Source organism: Bos grunniens, chromosome 18 (assembly GCF_055505025.1).
Source record: "Bos grunniens cultivar Pamir isolate PY7600 chromosome 18, Bosgru_T2T1.0, whole genome shotgun sequence".
NCBI lineage: Eukaryota > Metazoa > Chordata > Mammalia > Artiodactyla > Bovidae > Bos > Bos grunniens.
In genome coordinates, this window is record NC_141182.1 from 15616056 (window position 1) to 15640324 (window position 24269).

At 36.9% G+C, this 24269-nt stretch overlaps 1 protein-coding gene and 1 pseudogene across 5 annotated transcripts in view; one reads left to right on the forward strand and one right to left on the reverse strand.

Moving 5' to 3' along the window:
- Positions 1-1348: 1348 nt before the first annotated feature.
- Positions 1349-24269, reverse strand: part of NETO2 (neuropilin and tolloid like 2) — a 65840-nt gene continuing 42919 nt past the window's right edge. For all 4 annotated transcript variants that reach the window (XM_086350572.1, XM_086350571.1, XM_086350569.1 and 1 more), the window contains exons 8-9: positions 4636-4749; positions 1349-3384 (exon numbers count right to left, since the gene is read on the reverse strand). In XM_086350572.1, the coding sequence (XP_086206698.1) occupies positions 2804-3384; positions 4636-4749 (695 nt within the window). In that variant the 3' untranslated portion in view covers positions 1349-2803. The remainder of the gene's footprint in view (positions 3385-4635; positions 4750-24269) is intronic.
- Positions 11705-17133, forward strand: LOC147353153 (PDZ and LIM domain protein 1 pseudogene; annotated as a pseudogene). The gene has a single exon (XR_015145438.1). The product of XR_015145438.1 is annotated as a PDZ and LIM domain protein 1 pseudogene (transcript).

The following is a 24269-nucleotide window of genomic DNA, read 5'->3' on the forward strand; positions in this document are numbered from 1 at the left end:
AAATTACTAAAATTTATGGCTTTCACATTAGTAAACAATCTGCAGTTTTTTCACTGATGTCAAAGACGAAAGATTATATATACAGCAATGAGCATTATTCTGGTAATAATGCCTAAAATTTATTAGTTCCATTCTCTTCATATTGTATACTGCCAAATGTTTGACTAAGAAATAAATGCGATCTGATACCACCCACAGCTCAGAGACTAACATATGGCAGTCTCAGGCTGGTGTGGTTACTGATGCTCTGGTTCTTTACTTCTATCCCTGCAGGTGAACTGATGAGAAACCAGTGTCCCTAGGCCACACTGAGATGTGCCTTCACTGGGTTAGTATTTACCATTAAGGCCTCTCTGTGTATTTTTCATTTTCTTTAAATTACAAGGAAATGTCATTCACTATTAAGACCCTCCTTTCTTTAGTTTAAGAGAAAACTAGCCTCTTGCAGGTAAGTTTGAATTTTCTACTATGAAAAACAAAAACTGCTTTAGAAGCAGGAAAATTTAGAAACAATTTTTTTGTCCAAGCTTTACTTTCTTAGTGGTCTGAAACCATGTACTTCTGTGCTGTTTTAATGTTAAATGTCTTCCTTGACGGCTTTGTATTTTGTAGGCCCCTTCATGCCCTTTTAAGAGAGTAGGACACAAATTTCAAAAATAAAAATACAAGTGCTACTTAAGCATATTGTATTATTTACTACTATAGATGTTAGAGATGTATTTGTTTTCTTAATGAATATAATTTTACATAGGAAATGTGATAATTTCCCTTTCACTAAGAATGAGATCACAGTTGTTATTATATTAAGGATTTACTAAATGTTGTCTGGCATGTTATCTACTAAAATGCCTATTCAACAAAACTACTGAAAGGATTTAACTATCTAATCTGGCTCTGGTTCATTAGTTCACTGAATACTACATTCATTAAGTCTTTACCTTCCCAAGTTGTATTTTTAAAATTGGAAATTATACTGAGTTTTAAAAAAACTTAAGACAATACTATGTGTAAGTTTTCCTATCTTCTGGATAGTATATACTTATTAAAAAAATGTGATATAATAAGCATTTTGAAGGAGTATTTTATATATATATATATATCATATTTAAGGTCACAGTTTTCATTAATCTGAGAAAATGTAAAGATGTGATATTTTTAAAAAGTCAACGAAATCCAGTGAAACTTTAATTTCTCATTTCATGGAAAATTTAACTACACAAAATATCAAACATGAGAATTTATCTTTTAAATGTCATGCCTGTATTAGTCATAATTCAATAAATGGATTCCTTTCCACATATATCTTAAGATCCTAAATCTCAGTGCTATAAATAATATGATTGAAGAATCTTGTAACAATGTATATTTTAATTATCAGATTTGTGTAGTGATTTAGATCAACAGATACCAGTGAAAAATTTATCATAAACTAAGTGCAATAACAAGAGGAAACAAAAGCTTATGTACACATTACCAAGATTTTTACAATAAATTATAGTGTGCAGTTCCATCACAGCATATTTGTATACAAAGCCGCTACTGTGAACACTGAAAAGAAATCTGTCGTGGAGGTCTTTAACCTTGATTTAATAAAGTTTGTACAGTATCAAATAATATCAAAAGTCTAAAAAAACACAATGATTTTTGTATATCATGTTTATAAATTATTGTTTATATACCATAAGAAAAATAAGGTCAAAAGTGCAGTTTAAAAAAAAGTGGAAATTGTTATTCTTGGTAAGAACTAGAAAAATGTATTGTCCCAAGTAAGAAGCAATCTAAAGGCTTAAACAGTTGCTTAGGCATTTTCCTTTAACTCTCATACAACCTTGGTTACCATATGCTATAGGACAAACCAGTACAAAGGGAGTAAAATAACTTTTTTATAAAAATAGGAAACACAGATCTAGTAATGAGTAACACTGGAAATAAATATGATAGGCCGCCCCCAAAATGAATTAAATGACTTTTTACTCACGGGAAAAAATGGGCTATCACTGAATGTGATAAAACCTGGGAAATTTCAAAAAATTTTAATTAAGTTTTTAGTCGTAACTGGCAATGGTGCATACATCCCAGGATTATGAAACTTTCTAGTATAATATAACCAAAACAAAATATGACTTAAAGGTGCTAAACCATATCACAGAAAATAAAGGTTAAGGATCCAGTAATTAAAAGGCAGCAGTATGGAAATTACTCAAGAAACAGATGGATGAAACATAATTCTGTGTCTTAACTGGCACTTACAACAGTAACTAGTTATATTTTGACAAATTCTAGAACAAATGCCTATACTGAAATACATGTGAAACGTTAACCATTTATATAAGAAACTGAAACGGCAACATTACTGGCTTCTAAAACAAATTAAATTTAGAGAAAAGAAAAAGTAAAAGGAATGTGAAGAAAAATCTTATGTTTAAACTTATTGTGGGATCAAAATTTTGACAGAGCTGAATCAATCAAGAAGCGTCTTCCTGCTGCGAACACCAGCAGGCGGCTGAGCCTGGTGCAGCACCACGGCTCCCCTCTCCAGATGCTACTATGTAACTGGAGCTTTGTTTGTAGGACACTGAGCAAGAGATGCTTATTTTTTGTTTTTTACTGCATGGACCAAGTTTCTTGGTTGGGTTAACATATAGACTGCCTGAGATAATAAAAACTTCACCATTACATTACTGCGAAATGAAGGTCTTTCTAGTTCTGACAGGAGAAAAGGGTTGGCTGTTGAAAAGAACATGGATGCTCTGTAGGCTGCATACGTACATACTTAATAATTAACGTCACCTTCAGTAGAAGATTAAAAATCGATGGATATGGATGCTTGTGCAGAATCTTCTCGCCCCCTGACATAGATTTCACAGGGAATCTCCTCCATTACTCTGTCTTCTAGGGCCTGTTCAGGGCACTCATGTGCCTGCTTGAAAGTGTAGCTACTCTTTTTGAAGGTGCTATTAAACGTTTTCATTGGCTGTGGTTGTGCAAAATCGTTTCGGAAAGGAAGCTCCATGGAACTGAGGTTGGTCCTGCTTTGTTTGGCGCTGGGTGCTTGTGACCCGCAGTGATGGTCGTGGATGCACCGCGAGGCCGTCGAGGAGCGCCGCGTCTTCTGGTAGCTGTCCAGTTCCTCCGACAGGTCGGCCAGGTCGGCGGACATCTCTTTGTCTCTCAGTGAAAACAGTTCATAATGAGGAGGATCAAATACTTCTTGAAACCCAGTTTTATTAAAAGCAGTTTTGCATGCCATGACCTTTTTTCGAGGCTGTTTCACTTGTACTAAAATAGAAATAATGAGAAGGACCAAGACAATCCCCGATGTAATGCCAATAATTGTTCCGTGAGTTTTAGTGATTTGTTCAAACAGTCCTGCTTTTTTCTTTTCTGCAGAAAAAGAAAAACAATGAGACTTTGAAAATTCATTCATGATTCCTGTCACAAATTGGCAAAATATTTTTAGGTAAAGCAGAACACCTGGGTCAAATACAACACAGAAAATGCAATTTAAGATTAGGTTTTTAAACAAAATAAAACTAACCAATCATAAGGCAGCCAGACAGACTACAAAAAAAGGAAAAGGACTTGGTTCTTTACTCAGAAGGTATGTGAGTACATGGGCTTCCCCGGTGGCTCAGTGGCACACAATCCACCTGCCAATGCAGGAGACGCAGGTTTGATCCCTGGGTCAGGAAGATCCCCTGGAGAAGGAGATGGCAACCCACTCCAGTATTCTTGGCTGGAGAATCCCATGGACAGAGGAGCCTGGTGGGCTACAGTCCACGGGGTCGCAAAGAGTCAGACACAACTAAACAACAATAACATGTAAGCACATACAGTTTGCAAATCAAAGTAATACATGAATATAGAAAATGTCAAAACAAAATACTCTTGTTTTATCAAGTTTTGCTTTCTGCTCTATGGCAGATTTGAGTTAACCCATAGTATTCCTACTGATGGCCATAAGCAAGGAGAACAAAAATTATTTCACTGACCCACTCAGATATGTTTACAACCATGGTCCACTGTTTTTGAATGGTTACCTGAAAATACTTCCTCTCAAGTACTTACGACAGCAATATCATACATTAACTTTCCATAGTTACTTATTGAACTCTTGGGAGAATAAAGGGGAGATAAACTGTAGTACTGAAACAGTGATAACCAGCATTACCCCAAGGCATATTTCTCTTTCAGGGAATATATACTGAAATACAGCATAGGAAATTCATGGAATAAAAAATGCAGTCCTTATAAGGAGTCTGTTTTACACTGTAAGACTGAATCTATCAGTTGAATTTTACTAAATAGTATTTCCATTTAATTTTAAAAATAAGAATATTGTAGGTTACAATCTACATTATTATGACAATAAGGTATCTTTACAATATAAATGACCATAATTAACTTATGGACAACTTTTAGGTAAAAAATATAGTCTATAAAAATTGCTTTTATTGAGAATAATATTCAGTTTTACCACATGCCAGGGGTCTGTTTTTCATTAAGGAGAACCTTGATTTTACATGTCTTCTGCCAAAGCAGTTATGCCAAGTACAGTTGTAGAAAAAGAGATTTTTTTCTTAGTGTAAGGCTATGGCCACACCTCTAAGGGCTATCCTTCACCAGCAGACTCACCTTTACAATGATTTTCATCCCAAGGGTATGCACAGTTTTGAATCCCATTACAGACTAAAGAATTATTGATGCACATGTTGCTATGGCAAAAGAAAGTGCTGCCCGTACAGGGAGCTGGAGAAAAAAAGAAAACTTTGTTGCTAAGAAGAGAAAGCATGCAGATGATAACATCCTGATTTATTTTGCATTTGCTCTTATAAAGTCAATATCCTATCTCAAAGGCTTTTCTGTGAATATACTCTGTACTACACAAACAATAAGACAAAGGCCCGTATTCTCTGATGCTGACTCATGTAAACTTTTACCAAGGTCGGGCACCAAAAGATTGCTTTTAGTGTAATAACAATATGAATATATGGTCAGCCCTCGTTATCGGTGGGGCATTGGTTCCAGGACCTGTGGCCAACACCAAGTGCAGACGCTCAAGGCCCACAGGCGGCCCCTCTGCATCAATCGTGGAACGTGCACTACTGCAGTATTCACTACTGAAAAAAGTCATGGTAACTGGACCTGACCTGACAGTTCAAACTCCTGTTACTCAGGGCTCAACCGTATTTGATACAGGTCCTATGAAACTAGTACACAGAACATTTTTTTCAAAATGTAAAAGAAAATATTAGTGAAGACATGGAGACACTGAACCATTGTGCTTTGCTGGTAGGAATGTAAAATGGTGCAGCTGCTGTGGTAAATAGTATGGCAAATGGTAAATAGTTCTCAAAAATTTATATAGATTACTATAAGCTCCAGCATTTCCATTTCTAGGTATATAGTCTTAAGAACTGAAGGCAGAGACTCAGATACTTGCTGTTCACTGCAGCAATATAATGCAGAGGAGCCAAAAGGTGAACGCAACCCAAAAGTCTGTTGAAGGATGAATGGATGACCACAGACAAAATAAAAAAGCACTCCTTGAAATTAAAAAAAAAGTTTTTAAACAGTAGACATATAGAATATATGCCATTGAATTTCATATTTGGTATAATTCTTTAAAAATCCTTAATGGTCTCAAAGCTTATCACAAGGACAATAAATATTAGATACAGAAATAAGCTGTTAGATGGACAGAAAAGCCAATGAAGATGTAGCGTGGTATTTTAGTCAATTACAAAATTAGCAGGTGTACCCACTTCTGTTGTGACATATATGTCATAAAACTGTATCACACAAATGTGTGTACTTTAAAATATAACAGATGTCCTAAAGAATATATAGTATTTTTACATTCTTCATTTCTAAAAACTGGAGTTTTCTGTTGTTTAATTATCATACCACAATTCTATTATATACTAGATCATATTACACATTGAGCTCTTATTTTACCTATTTTATCCAGTTCACAAGTGGGAATACAAGGAAGCTGTTTTCAAGACAAAGTGAGTAAAGTTATAAACAGCATTGTACTCTGATTTTCTGAGTCAAACTATTATTCGTTCTTATAGTTTATCAACAAAACATTATGTGACAGTACCTTGATGGCTCTTCACAGCTTCAAAAGTGGCAAAAAGCCAGGTTTCCTGCTCAGTGTTTCTTACTGATTGAATAGTGAGTGGAAAGTACCCTTTTTTTCCTTTAATCATAGAGTTCTTTATAACTGCTCTCCACATTATTTAAAGCAATTAGAAAGCAGTGCAAGCAATGATATTGTCAGCTTTTGTTTTGTAGAAATGCGAGTTATATTGAAAACCACAAATGTATTAAGCTTTATGGATTTTCAGTGGACAAGCATAACTGTTCATGATGAGAATGCAAGTATCAGTTATTGACATGGGTTGCTAATGACATGCTTCAATTCTAAACTATATAAAATGGCTGAATTACATAAATAAAGGACAAAGAGAATAGCAAAAACACTGCCAGTTATGAACTGCTCTCTGCTTGCAGCCTGAGGACTTTCTCCTTTCCCCTGTACTCACTGCTGGGTCATGTGCAGGAGAGGGGAGGGGGCTGCCATTCTAGCTTCCCTCTACTTCTGATGAGATGTGGCAATGATGCTGAGAGATGGTTCTGTCCTCCAACTAAGCCTGCAGGGGACCTAGGGCAATATGTCACTGAAAATCACATTATGGATTTATTCTAACAAAAATATCTTCTGCTGCTTTCACAGTTTTAGTCCTGGAAATCACGTTCCTAAAGCCGTTCCCTTCCTTAAAGAGTAAGGTATATATTAGAACTCAGTGCTTGGGAAGAAGTCAAACATATCCTGGTTGCTATTCTGTATTATGCATTTTGGCCAAGTTGTACTATTTTAGTCACATCTGCAGTCTACAGTCAATGAATAGATAGGAAGTGAACCTCTTATGCAGAACTAATGCATTTATATAAATCTCCTGGGAAATATATTCATGGATGGATTCATAGTAATTACAAACCATTAACAGTTTAGAGTTAATACAAGGAAATCAAACCTCAGGGAAATCAAACCAGTCAATTCTAAAAGAAATCAATCCTGAATATTCATTGAAAGGACTAATGCTGAAGCTCCAATACTTTGGCCATCTGACGCGAAGAGCTGATTCATTGGAAAAGACCTTTGATGCTGGGAAGGATAGAGGGCAGGAGGAAAAGCAGGCAACAGAGGATGAGATGGTTGGGTGGCATCACTGACTCAATGGACAAGAGTTTGAGCAAACTCCAGGAGATGGTGAAGGACAGGGAAGCCTGGTGTGCTGCAGTCCATGGGGTGGCAAAAGCTCAGATACAACTTAGCAACTAAACAACAGTTTGGAGAATAACAAGAGAGTTAACAGTGTGAATTAATGACAAGTATGTGAAAAGAATACTGAAGCTCTCAAATGTGCTTATCAAGTGGACATTTTAAAATGGAAACTTTTGTTTTATCAGGGTTCACAAAATTCTTTTCTTTTGATCACACACATTTTTTTGGAGGGGTGTTTCTTTTTGTTCTTGGGTAATAAAGCTACCCGTGGGATATGGAGTTAAGCCCACTGTAGCCTTCAATTAGTCTGGACTTTAATGATTAGGATAAACACAGCACTTGAAGGAGGTGTGTCACCTGTTTACTTCTTAGATCTGTATTAAAGAGAAATCATTAGTTTTACAGAGAAAATAACTAAAACACATTAGATTAGAACTTTACATATAAGATTCAGACAACTGCTACCCAAAATAAATATAACGTGAGTCAAGAATGAGAGCAAGTAGCCATATTAGTCTTTAAAAAGAAACAGGTGGAATTAATTCTACTGACTGTTGTTTAGTCTTTAAGTCCTATCTGACTCTTTTGTGATCCCATGGACTATACCCAGCCAGGCTCCTCTGACCAGGTGATATCCTGGGCAAGAACACTGGAGTGGGTCGCCATTTCCTTCTCCAGGGAAATCTTCCTGAGCCAGGGATGCAACCTGTGGCTCCTGCATTAGCAGGTGTATTCTTTACCTCTGAGCCATCAGGGAAGCCACTGATAGTTTATTTAACCTAATGTATTTGTGCAGAAAGTTGATACAGCAGGACCAAGGCTGCTGCCTTTAGAAGGGTCTGTGTGCAAGGGTGGCCCTTAGCTGGCGTCTGGAAACTTGGCTTTCCTCCATTCCCTGACTGACAAGGGTAGTTCGTGGTGCCTAGTTTGTGTTAATATCATTTATGCCAAATATTAACAACTGCTTTCCTTCTGTGAGTCTAGACTTTTGGTATATTCAAGGCAGAGAGTGCCTATGTGAACAGTCCCCAGTAAAAACCTTGGGTGCTGAATCTCTAAAGTCGGCTTTTCTGGGCAGAAATATTGAACAGGTTACTATATTTTTTGGTTGTTGGAGAAATGAACATGTTCAGTGTGCCCCTCCTGGGAGGGGTGAGCATAATCCCTGTGAAAGGATTTCTCCAAACTCAAAGGCAGTCTTTTCCCTTTCACTGTAATAATCTTAGCTGCTAAAATGAATATATGCTGGTCCTAGAAATCAGCTAACATATGGGTGGTGCTGTGGAAACCTGAAACAATATCCAAAATGCTATCATTTTAACATGTAATCAATATAAAACATTATTAAGAACATATTTTACATTCTTATTTCACACCAAGTCTCTGAAATCTGGTATATATCTCTGTAACTGTAGCCCATTTCGGTGTAGGCTGGCTGCACTACAGGTGCTCACCGGCCACACGCGGCTGCTGGACCCTGTCCTGGGCAGCGTGGGCACAGAGGCTGGGAGTACAGGCACTGAGGAGAAAGTAAGAAGGCTAAAAGGTTTTCCTGCTAACTACATCCTTGTATCAAGTGCTGACTTGTAGTTACTTGAAACAATGAAACAACCTTTGTTGGATTGCTTTTTATTTTTCAAGCTTGAAAGTTTTCAAAATAAAACACTTTTTAGAAACAAACTGAGGTCTTATCTATAGGTCAAAAAGAAGCGACAGCATGGTCTACTTGCGGCAAACACCACCGCTGAACTCTTGACTCCCCACTGCTGGAAGAATTCACTACACTCAAAATAACTCACCATTTCCTCCTTTTATCTGTTCAATTTTCATTTTCCAAGTCAGTGAGGCCCCATGTTTTAAGTACCTCTGAGTCACTCTCTTGTGACTTTGCATCCTTGTGGAGTGTCTCTCCACAACTCTTCTTTCAACCCATTACTTGTTTGATTCAGAACTTCCTGGTTTCCCACCTCAACCATGGAAGTAACCTCCCAAATAGCCTCCATGCCCCAATAAAAGCATTGCTCTTTTTTTAGAATAACATCCTTCAAAACTCCCCAATGCCTTTAACATGAAGTCTAACTTCAGCCTTTAGCTTAAAGGTCTTCAAGCTCTAGCTTTAATCTACCATTCCTGGTTCATTTTTCTCTGTTCTCTCCCACTACTTCCTGTGGCCCAAATTAGCTCTCGTTCTATACCTTTTCCATTACAGCAACTCTGTTTGAAAATAACAACCTCACTTAACATTTCTACCTTGTAAAAAATCAACCTACCCTCAAGGATAAACTCAAAGGATCTTTCTGCAAGGACTACTTGCCCATAAACAATATTGCCGAAGTAACCTGGCTATTTAATAAGAAAGCACTTTGTTTTCTGTCTTAAATGGTCTTTGTTGTAGTCAATTCTATATTTATTTTATTTGCATATATGTCACTTCACTTAAGTGACTGTAAGATCCTTTAGGACAGGGATTGTATCATCCATTTTTGTATAGCAAACACTTCATATGGTAAAAGTTAAATAAATGAATGGAAGGCAGGTAGGAAGGCTGGTTGGCTAAATTAACTTCATAATCCAACTGACCATCTGGCAATTCAAAAAGATCTTAGAAGAGCTCAGCTATAATAAAGCCTGTATATGGTCACATACAACATGATTTTAACACAGAATGCAGGGAGTACTAATATAATACCTTGAAATTATAACTAAAGGGTAAAATTATCAATTCCCACATTTCTCAAGAAAAATAACTGATAATATCTTACTAGGGTACTGAAATATGTATTAACTTTGAAGTTGCAGAAATCATATAGGTTACCATTATACCATATTCATCAGTCAGGATACAAAATATCTTTGTCCCATAAGGACAACAGATACGATATGCCACTTATTTTAAAAAATATATATAATGTGAACATATACATGTAATTATATCCAGGAAGTTTGGGTGAATTTTCATATGCCAACTTTCTTCATTCAGGAGATGACTGTGAGGAAAGCAACCTGTTAAACAGGCGAATCAGTCCTGCCTAAATGTACATGAAAGTTAAGGGCCATTCAAAACCAAGTCAAAAACATGATGGTGTGAAAGCAGTTTTCTGTCAAAGCTAATGCAATATGATCTGCACTTACAAGCAAAGTCAACAAAATAATTATTAGGAACTGCTGATAAGTCACTTTCCAAAACACAGAACCATTTTGCCTTGTGATGATTAATTCATCTGAATTAACAAGAGTTCCCCTGGTGGCTCAGATGGTGAAGAGTCTACCTGCAGTCTAGGAGACCCGGCTTGGATTCAGAAAGATCCCTTGGAGAAGGGAATGGCAACCCACTCCAGTATTCTTGCCTGGTGAATTCCATGGATAGAGGAGCCTTGTGGGTTGCAGCCCATGGGGTCACAAAGAGTTGGACATGACTGAGCAACTAAAACACACACACACATATCAAGTTTTTAAGGGAAGAATTCTAAAATCTGTTCTCAAAGTTTCTCCACTTATAAGCTGGGTTTGTGTGTCTACACATGAACTACAACATCCTTTAATGTGAAAAAGCTCCCACATGCTCATAAAATAATAAAGACACCTTTAAAGACTTTAACAATCAGAAAAAAGATAAAATCTCCTTTGTAATCAGAAGGAAGATGTCTAAAGAATATATTGTAATCACAAGGAAGATGTCTGAGGAATATATACACAGAAGGAAACGCAAATGTGTCACTACAAAAATCAACTAAGCACAAAAGACTGTAATGATGGAAATGAGGGATAACAAAGCTGTAAGGCATACAGAAATCAATAGCAAAATTGTAGAAGTCTTTCCTTAGTAGCTACTTTAAATGTAAATGGATTAAACGTTCCATTTAAAAGGCAGAGGTTAGCAGAAAAGGAAAAAAAACAACCAAGATCCAACTATATGATGTTCTATAAGAGATTCACTTTAGATCCAGAGACACAATTAGGTCGAAAGGAAAAGAACAGAGAAAGATATTCCATGCAAATAGACACCAAAGAGAGCTGGGATGGTGATATAAATACAGGTGCATATCAGAGATATTGCTGGTTTGGCCTCAGACTACCACAATGAAGCAATTATTCAAGGACTCACATGAATTTTTTGGTTTCCCAGTGCATATAAAAGTTACATTTATATTTTACTGTAGACTATTAAGTGCACAAGTACATCTAAAAAACTCAATGTACATACCTTAATTTAAAAACATCTTACTGCTAAAAAATGCTAACCATCATCTAAGCAAGTCTTTTAAAACAATAACATCAACAATCACTGATGACCATAAACAATAATAGTGAAAATGTTTGAAGTACTGTGAGAATTATCAAAGTGTGAAGTGAGCAACTGTTAGAAAAATGCTGCCAGTAGATTTTTCAGCACAGGGTTGCCATAGGGTTTACCCAGTGGCTCAGCAGGAATGAATCTGCCTGCAATGCCGGAGATGTGGGAGACACAGGTTTGATTTCTGGTCAGGAAGATCCCTTGAGGAGTAAATGGAAACCCATTCCAGTATTCTTGCCAGGAAAACACCATGGATAGAGGAGCCTGGTGGGCTATAGTCCAGGTTGCAAAGAGTCAGACGTGACTGAGTAACTGAACACATACAGGGTTGCCACAAACCTTCAATTTGTAAAAAATGCAGTATCTGTTAAGATATGCCTGTATCAGACAAAAACAGACTTTAAGTCAAAACTGTTACAAATGACAAAGAAGGACACTGTACCTTGATAAAAGGGTCAATTCACCAAGAAGATATAATAATTATAAACGTATATGGACCAAAAACCAGAGCCCTAAAATATAAGAAGTAAACATTGTTAGAATTTAAGGGAGAATTAGACAGTTCTATGATAACAGTTGGAGACATCAATACTCTACTTTCAATAATGAATAAAACCATACAGAAGATGAATAAGGAGGGAATTCCCTGGTGGTCTAGTGGTTAGGGCTCTGCACTCTTCACTGCCAAGGGCTCAGGTTCAGTCTCCCGTTAGGGAACTAAGATCCCACAAGCTGTGAGGGCCACACCCTCAAAAGATCAATAAGGAAATAAAGGACTTGAACAGTACTATAAACCAGTTGAACCTAACAGACATAAAAACCCCACCTGACAACAGCAGAAGATATTCTTCTCAAGTGCACATGGAACATTCTCTAGGACAGACCATATGTTAGGCCACACAAAGTCTTAATTTTAAACGATTGATATCATACAAAGTATCTTTTCCAATCACAGTGAAATGAAACAAGAAATTAGTAATAGAAGGAAAACTGGAAAATTTACAAATATGTGGAAATTACACTACATACTCTTAACCAACATTTCAAAGAAGATATCACAAGGGAAATTAGAAAATACCTTGAGACAAATGAAAATACAACATATGAAACTTACAGAAAGCAGTGAAAGCAGTGATAAGAAGGAAATTTAAAGCCATAATGCCTACATTTAAAAAAGGAGACAATAAAGGAGAAAGACTTCAAATCATAGAGAACCAGAAAAAGTAGAGCAAACTAGGTGTTCCTCATTCCCCAGGTCATTCCTGGAATCAAGGCTGCAATAGCTAATGTATGTGTTGGAGATGTAACCACAGCCCCTGATGGGGAAAATACCAGCAATATGTTGTACTTAGAAGCTCAGAACAAAATCAAGGGCTGCACAGACAACATGACTCTCACAGTAGCAACAGAACAGAAATATGGTCTCCTCTGGTGACATAGGAAGGGAAACATCACTCATACAAGATGAATTAGCCTCTGAACCCCAAGAGATCCTACACATAGGAAGCACCCCAAACCAGAGTTCTGCCCTTTACCACCTCACCTTCCTCCAGCTCTCCCCCAGGGTCGTCACAAACCAGTGCAACAACCCAGTTAGCGTCTACTCCTCTGAAAATGTCTAAAACTTTAACAACACCTTGGAGTCAAAGAGCAGCCAGCAGGCAGATGAACGCAGAGCTTTAGACCATTCTCAGCTTCCAAGCAGACTTGTCTTTGGCAAAGAATCTGAAGTTTACAAGATGCTTCTGGAGAAACATGAGTTAAATGAGCCTCTGAGACAGCCCACTTCATTCCTGGTTTTGCAGGAAACCCTGGAGGCTGAGGAGAAAGGGGATCCCAACAAGCCCTCAGGACTCAGAAGCGTTAAGCCTCCAGTCACCAAAGTGGCTACATTGACTAGAAACGCCCAGAAGCTGCTCATGTACGACAAACGTGGCACCGGCACTGTCAGTGTGTTTGTGAAGCTGCGGGACCGTCACCGCCACCCCGAGTGTTACGTGTGCACCAACTACGGCACCAATCTGAAACAGAAGGGTCATTTTTTTGTGGAGGATCAGATCTACTGTGGAAAGCACACCCAGGAGCAAGTCACTCCACCAGAGGGCTACGCTGTGATCACCGTGCTCCCCGAATGAGCCAGCAGTTCTGTACCCAATGCTGTTTTCCACACAGCCTCTGCTGCATCTTGTCCTCTGAAAGCTGTGGCCTCTCTCTTCCAAATTCTCACTTATGTTGGTTTTATCACTGATTATTAAATTTCACGTCCCCCTCTGTGCTACGTGACTCATGCTGGCTGTGTGACACCTGCTTTTACAATTAAAGGAAGATAGTCTTGTTCAGTGTCCCCTTGCCAGCATCACTGTCCTCCTTTCCCCTCCATTCATCTCTGCTGCAAATGGACATCAGCCAAATTTGAACCAAATTTAATGTCTGACAATGATTTTGATTTTACTCAATAAATTAACAGACTCCCCAAACTCAAAAGTTCCATGTCTTTGTCAGAAGGATTAAAATATAAAGATTAGAGAAAAATAAAATAGAGGGGGAAAAAACTGGAGAAAATAAAAAACACCAATCTTGGCCCTTTGAAAAGATCAACAAACTAGGCAGACTTTTAGATATAATGACTAAGGAAAAGATTAAAGACTCAAATTACTAAAATTAGAAATGCAAGTTGGGACATCAGTATAAATTTTACATATATAAAAAGGATTAGAAAAGAATACTAAGAACAGTTTGTATACCAAAAAAAGGCTAACTTAGATGAAACAGACAAATTCCTAGAAACACACAATCTACCAAAACTGACAAAAAGGAAAAAAGACCTCAAGAGATTTCTAAACAGCAAGGAGACTGAATCAGTAGTCAAACATGTTTCAACAAAGTAAAGCCCTAGATGAGATGCCTTCTTTATCAAACACATAAGAAAAATTAACAACAATCCTCAAACTCTTCCAAAAAGTTGAAGAGGCGAGATCAATTCTTACTCATTTATTGGCCAGCATTACTTTGATATCAAAGCCAGACAAAGAAACAAGAAAACAAAACTACAGACCAATATCCCAACATCCCTTATGAATATCAATGCAAAAATCCTCAACAAAATACTAGCACTGAATTCAGCAACATTTTAATGTGAGGATCAAGTGGGATATAAGGATAGTTTAATATATAAAAATCAATTAATGTAATACACCCCAATAATAGAATGAAGGAGGAAAAACTCACATGATCAACTCATGTGAATCAGAAAAAGCATTTGACAAAATTCAACACCATTTCATGATTGAAAAAAACCTCAATAAAGAAGGAACACAAGACCACTTTTTCAATATGATAAAGGCTATATATGAAAACCCCACAGTTAGCATCATACTCAATGGTAAAGGTAGAAAGTTTTCCCCCTAAAATCAGGAACAAGACAAGAATGTCTGTTTTCACTTCTGTTTAATATATTGTACTAGCCAGAGCAATTAGGTAAGAAAAGGAAACAAAAGTACTCAAATTGGAAGGGAAACTATAAAGTTATCTCTGTTGGCAGATGACATGATCTTACAAATGGTAAACTTAAAATAAGGACCACAACACAGACATATATTCAGAGCAAATTAATTCAGCAAAATTGTAGGATACAAAAATCAACAAAAATTAGTCACATATCTATACACTAGAAAGGAACAAATGATGATGCAATCCACAGGTTCATTGTAATCCTATCTAAATTCCACAAGTATTTTTTGCAGAATAGAAAAACTTATTGTAAGATTCATGGAATCTCAAGGGACCCTGAATAGTTAAAACAAAGTTGAAAAAGAACAGAGTTGGAAGATTCTTCTTAAGTTCAAAACTTAGTACAAAGCTACAGTAATCAAAGTAATTGGCATTAGGATAGACAAATAGATCAATGGAATAAAGAGCCTCTAAATAAACTGTCACATGTATTAATATATGGTCAACTGATTTTTTGACAAGGGTTATAAGACGATTAAAAGGGGAAAGGACAGTCTTTTCAAGAAATGGTTCTGGAAAGCTGTATATTCACATGCAAAAGAATGAAGCTGAAGAAATTAATTTGAAATGAATCAAAGACCTAAATGTAAGAGTGAAAACTATAAAATTTTTAAAAGAAAACATGGAGACAGTCAGTTTAATGATGGTTCAAGTGCTCCCTCTGTCTCTTCCTTCAGTCTACAACCAGTAAAACATCCATAACTCAACTGTGCCCAGCAGACCAGGATGTTGGAGAATTGTACATGTCTATACCTAAAGGTGGGTACAATGGAACACCAACAGGAGGTGGAATCCAGGCAGTGGCAGAATCACTGCCGGCACCACTTTGCTGCTACGGCGGAGCCAGCAACCCCAGAGAAGCTGGTGGCAGCAGGGGAGGTGGTCCATGTACCATCAGCCTTTTGGCTGCAGTGGCACTCACAGCCACAGGGAACCAAGGGCACGGGGGTCTGCTACCCCATTCCTCTTGCCTGCAGTGGTGTTGCCTGGAAACCAGACAATCCTGGTCACAGCAGAGACACCTGCACTCCAGCTCCCCTTCTCCCCTCCCCGTACTCCCACAGTAAAAAAGCCTGCAACTCGGTAGATCCCAAACGTGGTGAAGTGCCTGTGATCCTTGTGCCCCGAGCGTCAATGCCAGCAGCATCAAGGCACCAAAGACCACCGAGGCACAATGACAACAAAGAAAATGACAAGGAAAGTGCCAACTCTCAAATACAACCAGAGGCAGCTCAGGTAGAGAAACCAAAATTTGTGCTATAGCGCCACCTACTGAAAAACCAGAGAAAGGCCTCTGATTTCCAACCTGTAGAATTCTTAGATTCAAGTAGGGTGGGCTGGGGGAAGCTTTACTGAAAAAGAAAGATGTTTGGTACTTCAAATGTGCCAGAAGGGGAACAACTCGTCAAGCACAATGAAGAACCATGGTAACATGGTATCACAAAAAGAAAATGAAAGGTCTCTAGAAACCAAACTCTGTCTCAGAACAATGAGATTTGATAGACTGTTCAAATGAACCGTCAGACAGAAACTCAACCAGCTACAAGAAAACTCAGAAAGGCAGTTCAATGTGTTCAGGAATAAACTTAATGAACAGAAGTAATACTTTATAAAAGTGACTGAAACTCTAGAAAAGAAATTCTGGAGCTGAAGAACTTAACAAATGAGATGAAGAAAGTACTGGAAAGACAGCAGGCCATATGGAAGCTTGAAGATAGAAATCTAGAAATGATACAGGTAGAAAAGGAGGGAACTAAGACTAAAAAAATGAAGAAATTGTATGAGAACTAAGTCTACTAGGAAGGGCAACATTAGGATAATGGGTATACCAGAAGGAGAACAGAGGGAGAAAAGAACAGTTTATTTCAAGAAATAATATCTGAGAACTTCCCCAAACTGGGGAAGGAACTGGATATATAATTTCATGAAACTAAGAGAACATTTAATTACCTCATGCAGAAAGACCTTTTCCAAGATACATTGTATTAAAACTATTGAAACTCAGTGGCAGAAAAAGAATTTTACAGGCAGCCAGCCATGGTGGCGGGTAGGAAAGATGTTAACTTACAAAGTAAGCTATCAGCAGGCTTCTCAGAATAAACTCCACAGGTCAGGAGGGAGTGGCATATTCTACACATGATACTGAAAGATAAAAACTGCCAAAAATATTCTTTTCAGCAAAATTATCACTCAAATATGAAGAATAAAAGCTTTCCCCCAAACTACACCGAGAGAGTTCATCAACACTATAACTGCCTTACAAAAAAACGAGGAAATGACCTCTTCTACCTGAAACGAGAAGGAAAAAGTATACAAAACTTTGAGTAGGGTGACAGGGAAAACTGAAACTCTAACATCAGAATATTAAACTTATCATAGAAAAAAGGTTAAAGGGAAAAAATTTATAAAAATAATTTATAGCTGCTTCAATTTGGTAACAAACTCGTAACAAGAAATAATTGAGAAATTTGGACACCTAAAACATAAAAGGGGAGAAGGAAAAGGTCAGAACTCATATAGGCAAGTAAAAACAAGATGCTGTCAACAGAAAAAAGGATATTTTAACTATGAGATATTTTATACAAACTTTACAGTAACAACAAAACATAAAAAGACGAAACTGAAAAAATATCCCAGAAAAGCTCCAAACAGAAACATAAGGAAAAAAACCACAATGGGCATACAAAACAACCAGAAACAAAAAATGAAACTGAAATGGCAGTACTATATTTTCATTTATCAATATTCATGCTAAATGTAAATGGACTGAATTCACCAATCAAAAGTCACAGAGTGGCTGGGTGAATTAAAATGCAAGACCCAACTATGTGCTGCCTCCAGGAGACTCACTTCGGCTCTGAAGACAAGTAGGCTTAAAGTGAAGGGATGGAAGATGATGCTCCAAGGAAATGGTAGCCATCAAAAGCAGTAGCCAAACTCACGTCAGAAAAAACAGGCTTCAAGCCAAAAAAGATAACAAGAGACAAATATGGACATCATATAATGATAAAGGGGACAATTCATCAAGAAGACATAATAAGAGTTATTCATATATATGCACTTAACATAGACGCATTAAACCAGAAGGACTGGATAGATTTGTACAGAACATTCTATCCAAATGGAGAATACACTTTTGTCTCAAGTGCACATGAAGTATTGTCAAGAACAGACCATATGCTGGGACACAAAACAAACGTCAATCAAGTTAAGAATGGCATTATATCAAGTATCTTTTCTGAGCACAAAAGTGTGAGATGAGATATCAACTACAAGAAGAAAGCTGAGAAAATCTACAAATATGTGAAGGCTAAACAAATGCTACAGTGTAAGAATTAGATCACATACAAAAAATTAAAATACATGAAGACAAATGAAAATATGACATACCAAATTTATGGGGATGCAGCCAAAGCAATACTGAAAGGGAAAGTTACAGTTATACAGGCCTACCCTGAGAAACACGGAAAGTCTCAAGTCTAACCTTATGTCTAAAGGAATTGTAAAAAGAAGAATGAACGAAGTCCAAAGTCAGTAGAAACCAAGAAGTAATAAAAACCAAAGCAGAAATATGTGAAATAGAGACTAAAAAGACAACAGGAAAGATAGATGAAATTAAGAGATGCGCCTTTGAAAAGAGAAACAAAACTGATAAAACTTTTGCTAGTCTAAGAAAAAAAGAGAGAAGGATCTGATAAATCAAAGAGGAGAAATAACAAGGATACCACAGAAATATAAAGGGTGACAAGAGAATATTATGAACAACTATATGACTACAAATCGGACAACCTAGAATGGAAAAATTCTTAGAATCATCCAACCTTCCAAGACTGAACCATGAAGAAACAGAAAATTTTAATAGACTGATCACTAGTAAAGAGGTCAAAATAATAAAAAATTCCCCCCCAAAACAAAATTCCAGGACCAGATGGCTTTATATGTGAATTCTACCAATCATTCAAGATTTAATACCTATCTTTCTCAATCTCTTCCAACAAACTGAAGAAGAGAGAATACTTCCTACTCATCCCATTAGGCCATCATTACACTGACAGCAAAACCAGGGAAGATGCTTCAAAGAAAATTATAGGCCAGTATCTCTGATGAACACAGATGCAAAAGTTCTCAATAAAATGTTAGCAAACTATACAACAACACATGAAAAAGATCATACAACATGATCAAGTGGGATTTACCCTAGGGATGCAAGGGTGTTTAAACATCCATGAACTAATCAATAAGATACACCCCACGAACAAAATGAAGGATAAAAACCATGATTGTCTCAATAGATGAAGAAGCATCTGACAAGATTTAATATTCACTTATGATAAAAAACTCTTAATTGGTATAGGAGGAATGTGCCAAAAATATAATAAAGGCCATATATGGCAAACCTATATCTAATGCAATACTCAGTGATGAAAACTTTAAGCTATTCCTTTAAGATCAGGAACAAGACAAGAATGCCCAATCTTGCCACTCTTATTCAACACAGTATTGGGAGTCCTAACCAGAGAAATAATGCAAGAAAAAGAAATAAAAGGTACCTGAATTGGAAAACAAGAGGTAAAACTAACTACTTGTGGATGACAAGATTTTATACACAGAATACTCTAAAAAATTCACCAAAAAACTTTTGGAAATAATAAAAATAATATAGTAGTTGCAGGGTATAAGATCAATATAAAAAATATGGTGCATTTCTATATACTAACAATGAACTAACAAAAAAGCAGTTAAGAGAATCCCATTTACAATCACAACAGAAAGAATACAACACTTAAGTATAAACTTACCCAGGAGGTATGAGACCCGTACACTGAAAACTGTAAGATTATTGTTGAAAGAAACTGAAGACAGAAATTAATGGAAATATACTTTGTGCTCATGGACTGAAGAATTAACGTTATTAAAATGTCCAAATTACTGAAAGCAAACTATAGATTCAATGCAATTCCTATCATAATTCCAAGGACATTTTCTCAGAAACAGAACAAAAAACTGTAAAATTTATATAGAAACATAAAAAACTTCAATAGTCAAAGCAGTCCTGAGAAAAATGGACAAAACTGGAGGTATCACACTCCCTGATTTCAAATTATATTACTAAGCTACAGTATTCAAAATAGCATGTTACTGGCAGAAAACAGACACAGAGACTAATGGAAAAGAACTGAGAGCCCAGAAATAAACCCACACGTATATGAACAACTAATTTAAAACAAAGAAGCAAAGAACATATAATGAGACAGAAGAGTCTTTTCAATAACTGGCACAAGGAAAACTGGACAGCCACATGAGAAAGAATGAAACCAGATCACTACCGTGCACCACACACAAGTCAGCTCCAAACAGATGAGATACTCGGATGTAAGACCTGAAACCACAAACTCCTTGATGAAAACAAGCAGTACACTCTTTGCTCTTGGTCTTCGAAAACATTTTTCTGAATATGTTTCCTCAGGCAAAGGAATTAAAAGCAAAAATAAAACGTGAGACTACATCAAACTAAGAAGCTTTTGTACAGGAAAGGAAGCCATCAACAAATGAAAATGCAACCTAGTGAATAGGAGAAAATATCTGCAAATCATATATCCAATATAGGGTTAATATATAAAATAATAGAAATAACACATACAACTCAACAACCAAAAAACAAAGAACTAGATTTAAAAAATGGGCAGAGGTATTCAATAGACATTGTTCCAAAGAAGACATACAAATGGCCAACAGGCACATGAAAAAATGCTTAACGCTTCACTAATTATTAGGGAAATGCAAATCCAAACAATCATGAGATACCACCTCACACCAGTCAGAAGGGCTATTATCAAAAAGGTAAGAGATGACAAGTGCTAGAGAGGATGTGAAGAAAAGGAACCCTCATACGGTTTTGGTGGAAACGTAAGTTGTTGCAGACATTATGGAAAGCAGTATGGAGACTCTTCAAAAAATTAAGGACCAGAACTTCCACATGATCCAGCTATTCCACTTCTGGGTATTTATCCAAAGAATAAGAAAATGCTAATTTAAAAAGATTTATGCCCCTGTGCTCATCTCAGCATTATTTACAATAGCCAAGATATCCAAAGAACCAAAGCCCCACTGGTGGATGAATGGATAAACATGTGGCCTATATGTATATATAAAATGCACTAGTACTCAATTGCAAGAAAAGATGAAAGCTTGTCATTTGCAACAACATGGACAGACCCAAAGGGTATTACACTAAATGACATAAATCAGATGGAAAAAGACAAACACCACAGGATTTCACTCATATGTGGATTATTTAAAAAAAAAAAACACAAAGAGCAGACCAAACCAAACATACAGTTATAGAAAGCAGAGCAGTGGTTATGGTGGGTGGGGAGGATAACTGGGTAAAAGAGGCCGACTGTACAGTGACAGGCGCAAAATAAACTTTTGGTGGTGACGATGCTGCAGTGTATACAAAAATAAAAATATAACACTGTATACACAAGACATATAATACTAGAAATTAATAAAAACTCGCTAGCGAATATTTTTTAAAATAGAGGAAAAGCTTCATAATGCTGTCTTTGGCAATGATTTCTTGATTATGACACCAAAAGCATAGACAAAAAGGAAAAAATAGACAAACTGGATAACATCAAATTTTTGTTTTCTCAAAGTACACTATCAGGACAGTGAAAAGATAATGCACAGAATGGGAAAAAAATGCTTGTAATCATATACCTGATAAGCGATTAATATCCAGGATATATAAAGAACTTCTACAACTTAACAAAAAACCAAGAACCTACCTGGTGGCTCAAATGGTTAAGAAACTGCCTGCAATACAGGAAACTTGGGTTTTATCCCTAGGTTGGGAAAATCTCCTGGAGAAGGGAATAGCTACCCACTCCAGTACTCTTGCCTGGAGAATTCCATGAACAGAGGAGCCTGGTGGGCTACAGTCCATGGGTTCACAAAGACTCAGGCATGAACTGAGTGGTTAACACTTTCACTTTCAAGTTAGAGAATGAGTAAAGGACTAAATACAAGCATGCCACACTTGCAGACCACTGCAATAAAGCAAGTATTGTAGCAAACCGAGTCATACAAAGTTTCTGGTTTCCCATTGCATATAAAAGGTACGCTTACACTATGCTGTAATGCATTAAGTACATAATACTATTATGTCTAAGAAAATAATGCACATACCTTAATTAAAAAAGGTTTTACTGCTAAAAAATGCTAACTGCTATCTGAGCTTTCAGGAAGTCATAATTTTTTTGCAATAATAACATCAAAGATCACTGATCACAGATCACCATAATACATACAATAATGAAAAAGTTTGTAATGTGAGAATTACTAAAATGTAACACAGAAACATGAAGTGAGCAAATGTTGAAAAACTGGTGCTGACCAACTTGCTCAAGGCAGAGGAGCCACAAGACTTCAACGTGCAAAAACAAATGCAGTGTCTGTGAAGTGCAATAAAATGAGGTATGTACCAAAGAAGGTATACAAGTGGCCAAGAAGCATGAAAAGATACTCAACGTCAGTCATCATTAGGGAAAATACAAATTGGAATCACAAATGAAAAAAATCACACTTCATATGGCCATTAGGATGGCTACTGTTAAAAAAAAAAAAGGTTTTGGTGAGGATGGGGACTAACCCTATTTCACTGCTGGAGGGAATGTAAAATGGAACGGCTGCTGTGAAAACAGCTGCTGCTGCTAAATCACTTCAGTCATGTCCGACTCTGTGCGACCCCATAGACAGCAGCCCACCAGGCTCCGCCGTCCCTGGGATTCTCCAGGCAAGAACACTGGAGTGGGTTGCCATTTCCTTCTCCAATGCATGAAAGTGAAAGGTGAAAGTGAAGTCGCTCAGTCGTGTCTGACTCTTTGCGACCCCATGGACTGCAGTCTACCAGGCTCCTCCATCCATGGGATTTTCCAGGCAAGAGTACTGGAGTGGGGTGCCATTAATATTCTGATGTTAAATTTTAATATTCTATATAGAATATCCATATTTAGTTAGGGAGTTTGGAATCAACATGTACACAATGCTGTATTTAGAGGGTAACCAACAAGGACCTACTGTCCAGCACAAGGAACTCTGCTCCAGGTTACGTGGCAGTCTAGATGGGAGGGAAGTTTGGGGGAGAATGGAAACATGTACATGTATGGCTGAATTCTTCTGCTGTCCACCTGAAACTATTACAACATTGTTAACTGGTTATACTCCAGTGAAAAATAAAAAACTTAAAAATAAACACTATTTATATGATCCAGCAATTCCACTTCTAGGTATAGTATATACCTAGAAGCAAAAACTGAATACCTATATGCAAAAACTGAAATCAGAGATTCAAAGAGATAACTCTATGCCAGTATCCATAGTGGCTTTATTCATAACAGCCAAAAGCAGAAACAACTCAAGTGTTCATCAATAGATGAAATGATAAACAAAAATGTATATGTAAGATGGAAAATTATTCAGCCTTAAAAAGGACTGAAATTCTTAGAAACATACTAAGTATAATAAATCAGACACAAAAGGACAAATATTCCATTTATATGAGGTATCTAGAATAGGGAAATTCATGGAAACAGAAAGTAAGATAGAGGTTACCTGGGGTTGGGGGAATAGGGAATGAAGTTATTATTTAATGGGTACAGAGTTTTAATTTGGGATGTTACATAAGTTCTGCAAGTGGATAGTGGTGATGGTTGTATGATGTTGTGAATGTGCTTAACGCCACTGAACTGTACACTTAAAAACGGCTTAGGGTATATTTTACCATAATTTAAAAATGTATAGAACCATTCTAGAAGGGTATTTGGCAAAACCCAACAGTGGCCACAGGACTGGAAAAGGTCAGTTTTCATTCCAATTCCAAAGAAGGGCAGGGCTAAAGAATGTTCAAACTATCTGACAATTGTACTCACATCCCATGCTAGTAAGGTTATGCTCAAAATCCTTCAAGCTAGGCTTCACTAGTACTTGAATTGAGAACCTCCAGATGTACAAGCTGGATTTAGAAAAGGCAGAGGAACCAGAGACCAAATTGTCAACATCCACTGCATCATAAAGAAAGCAAGGGAATTCTAGAAAAACATCTACTTCTATTTCATTGACTATGCCAAAGCCTTTGCCAGTGTGGATCACAAACTGTGGAAAATTCTT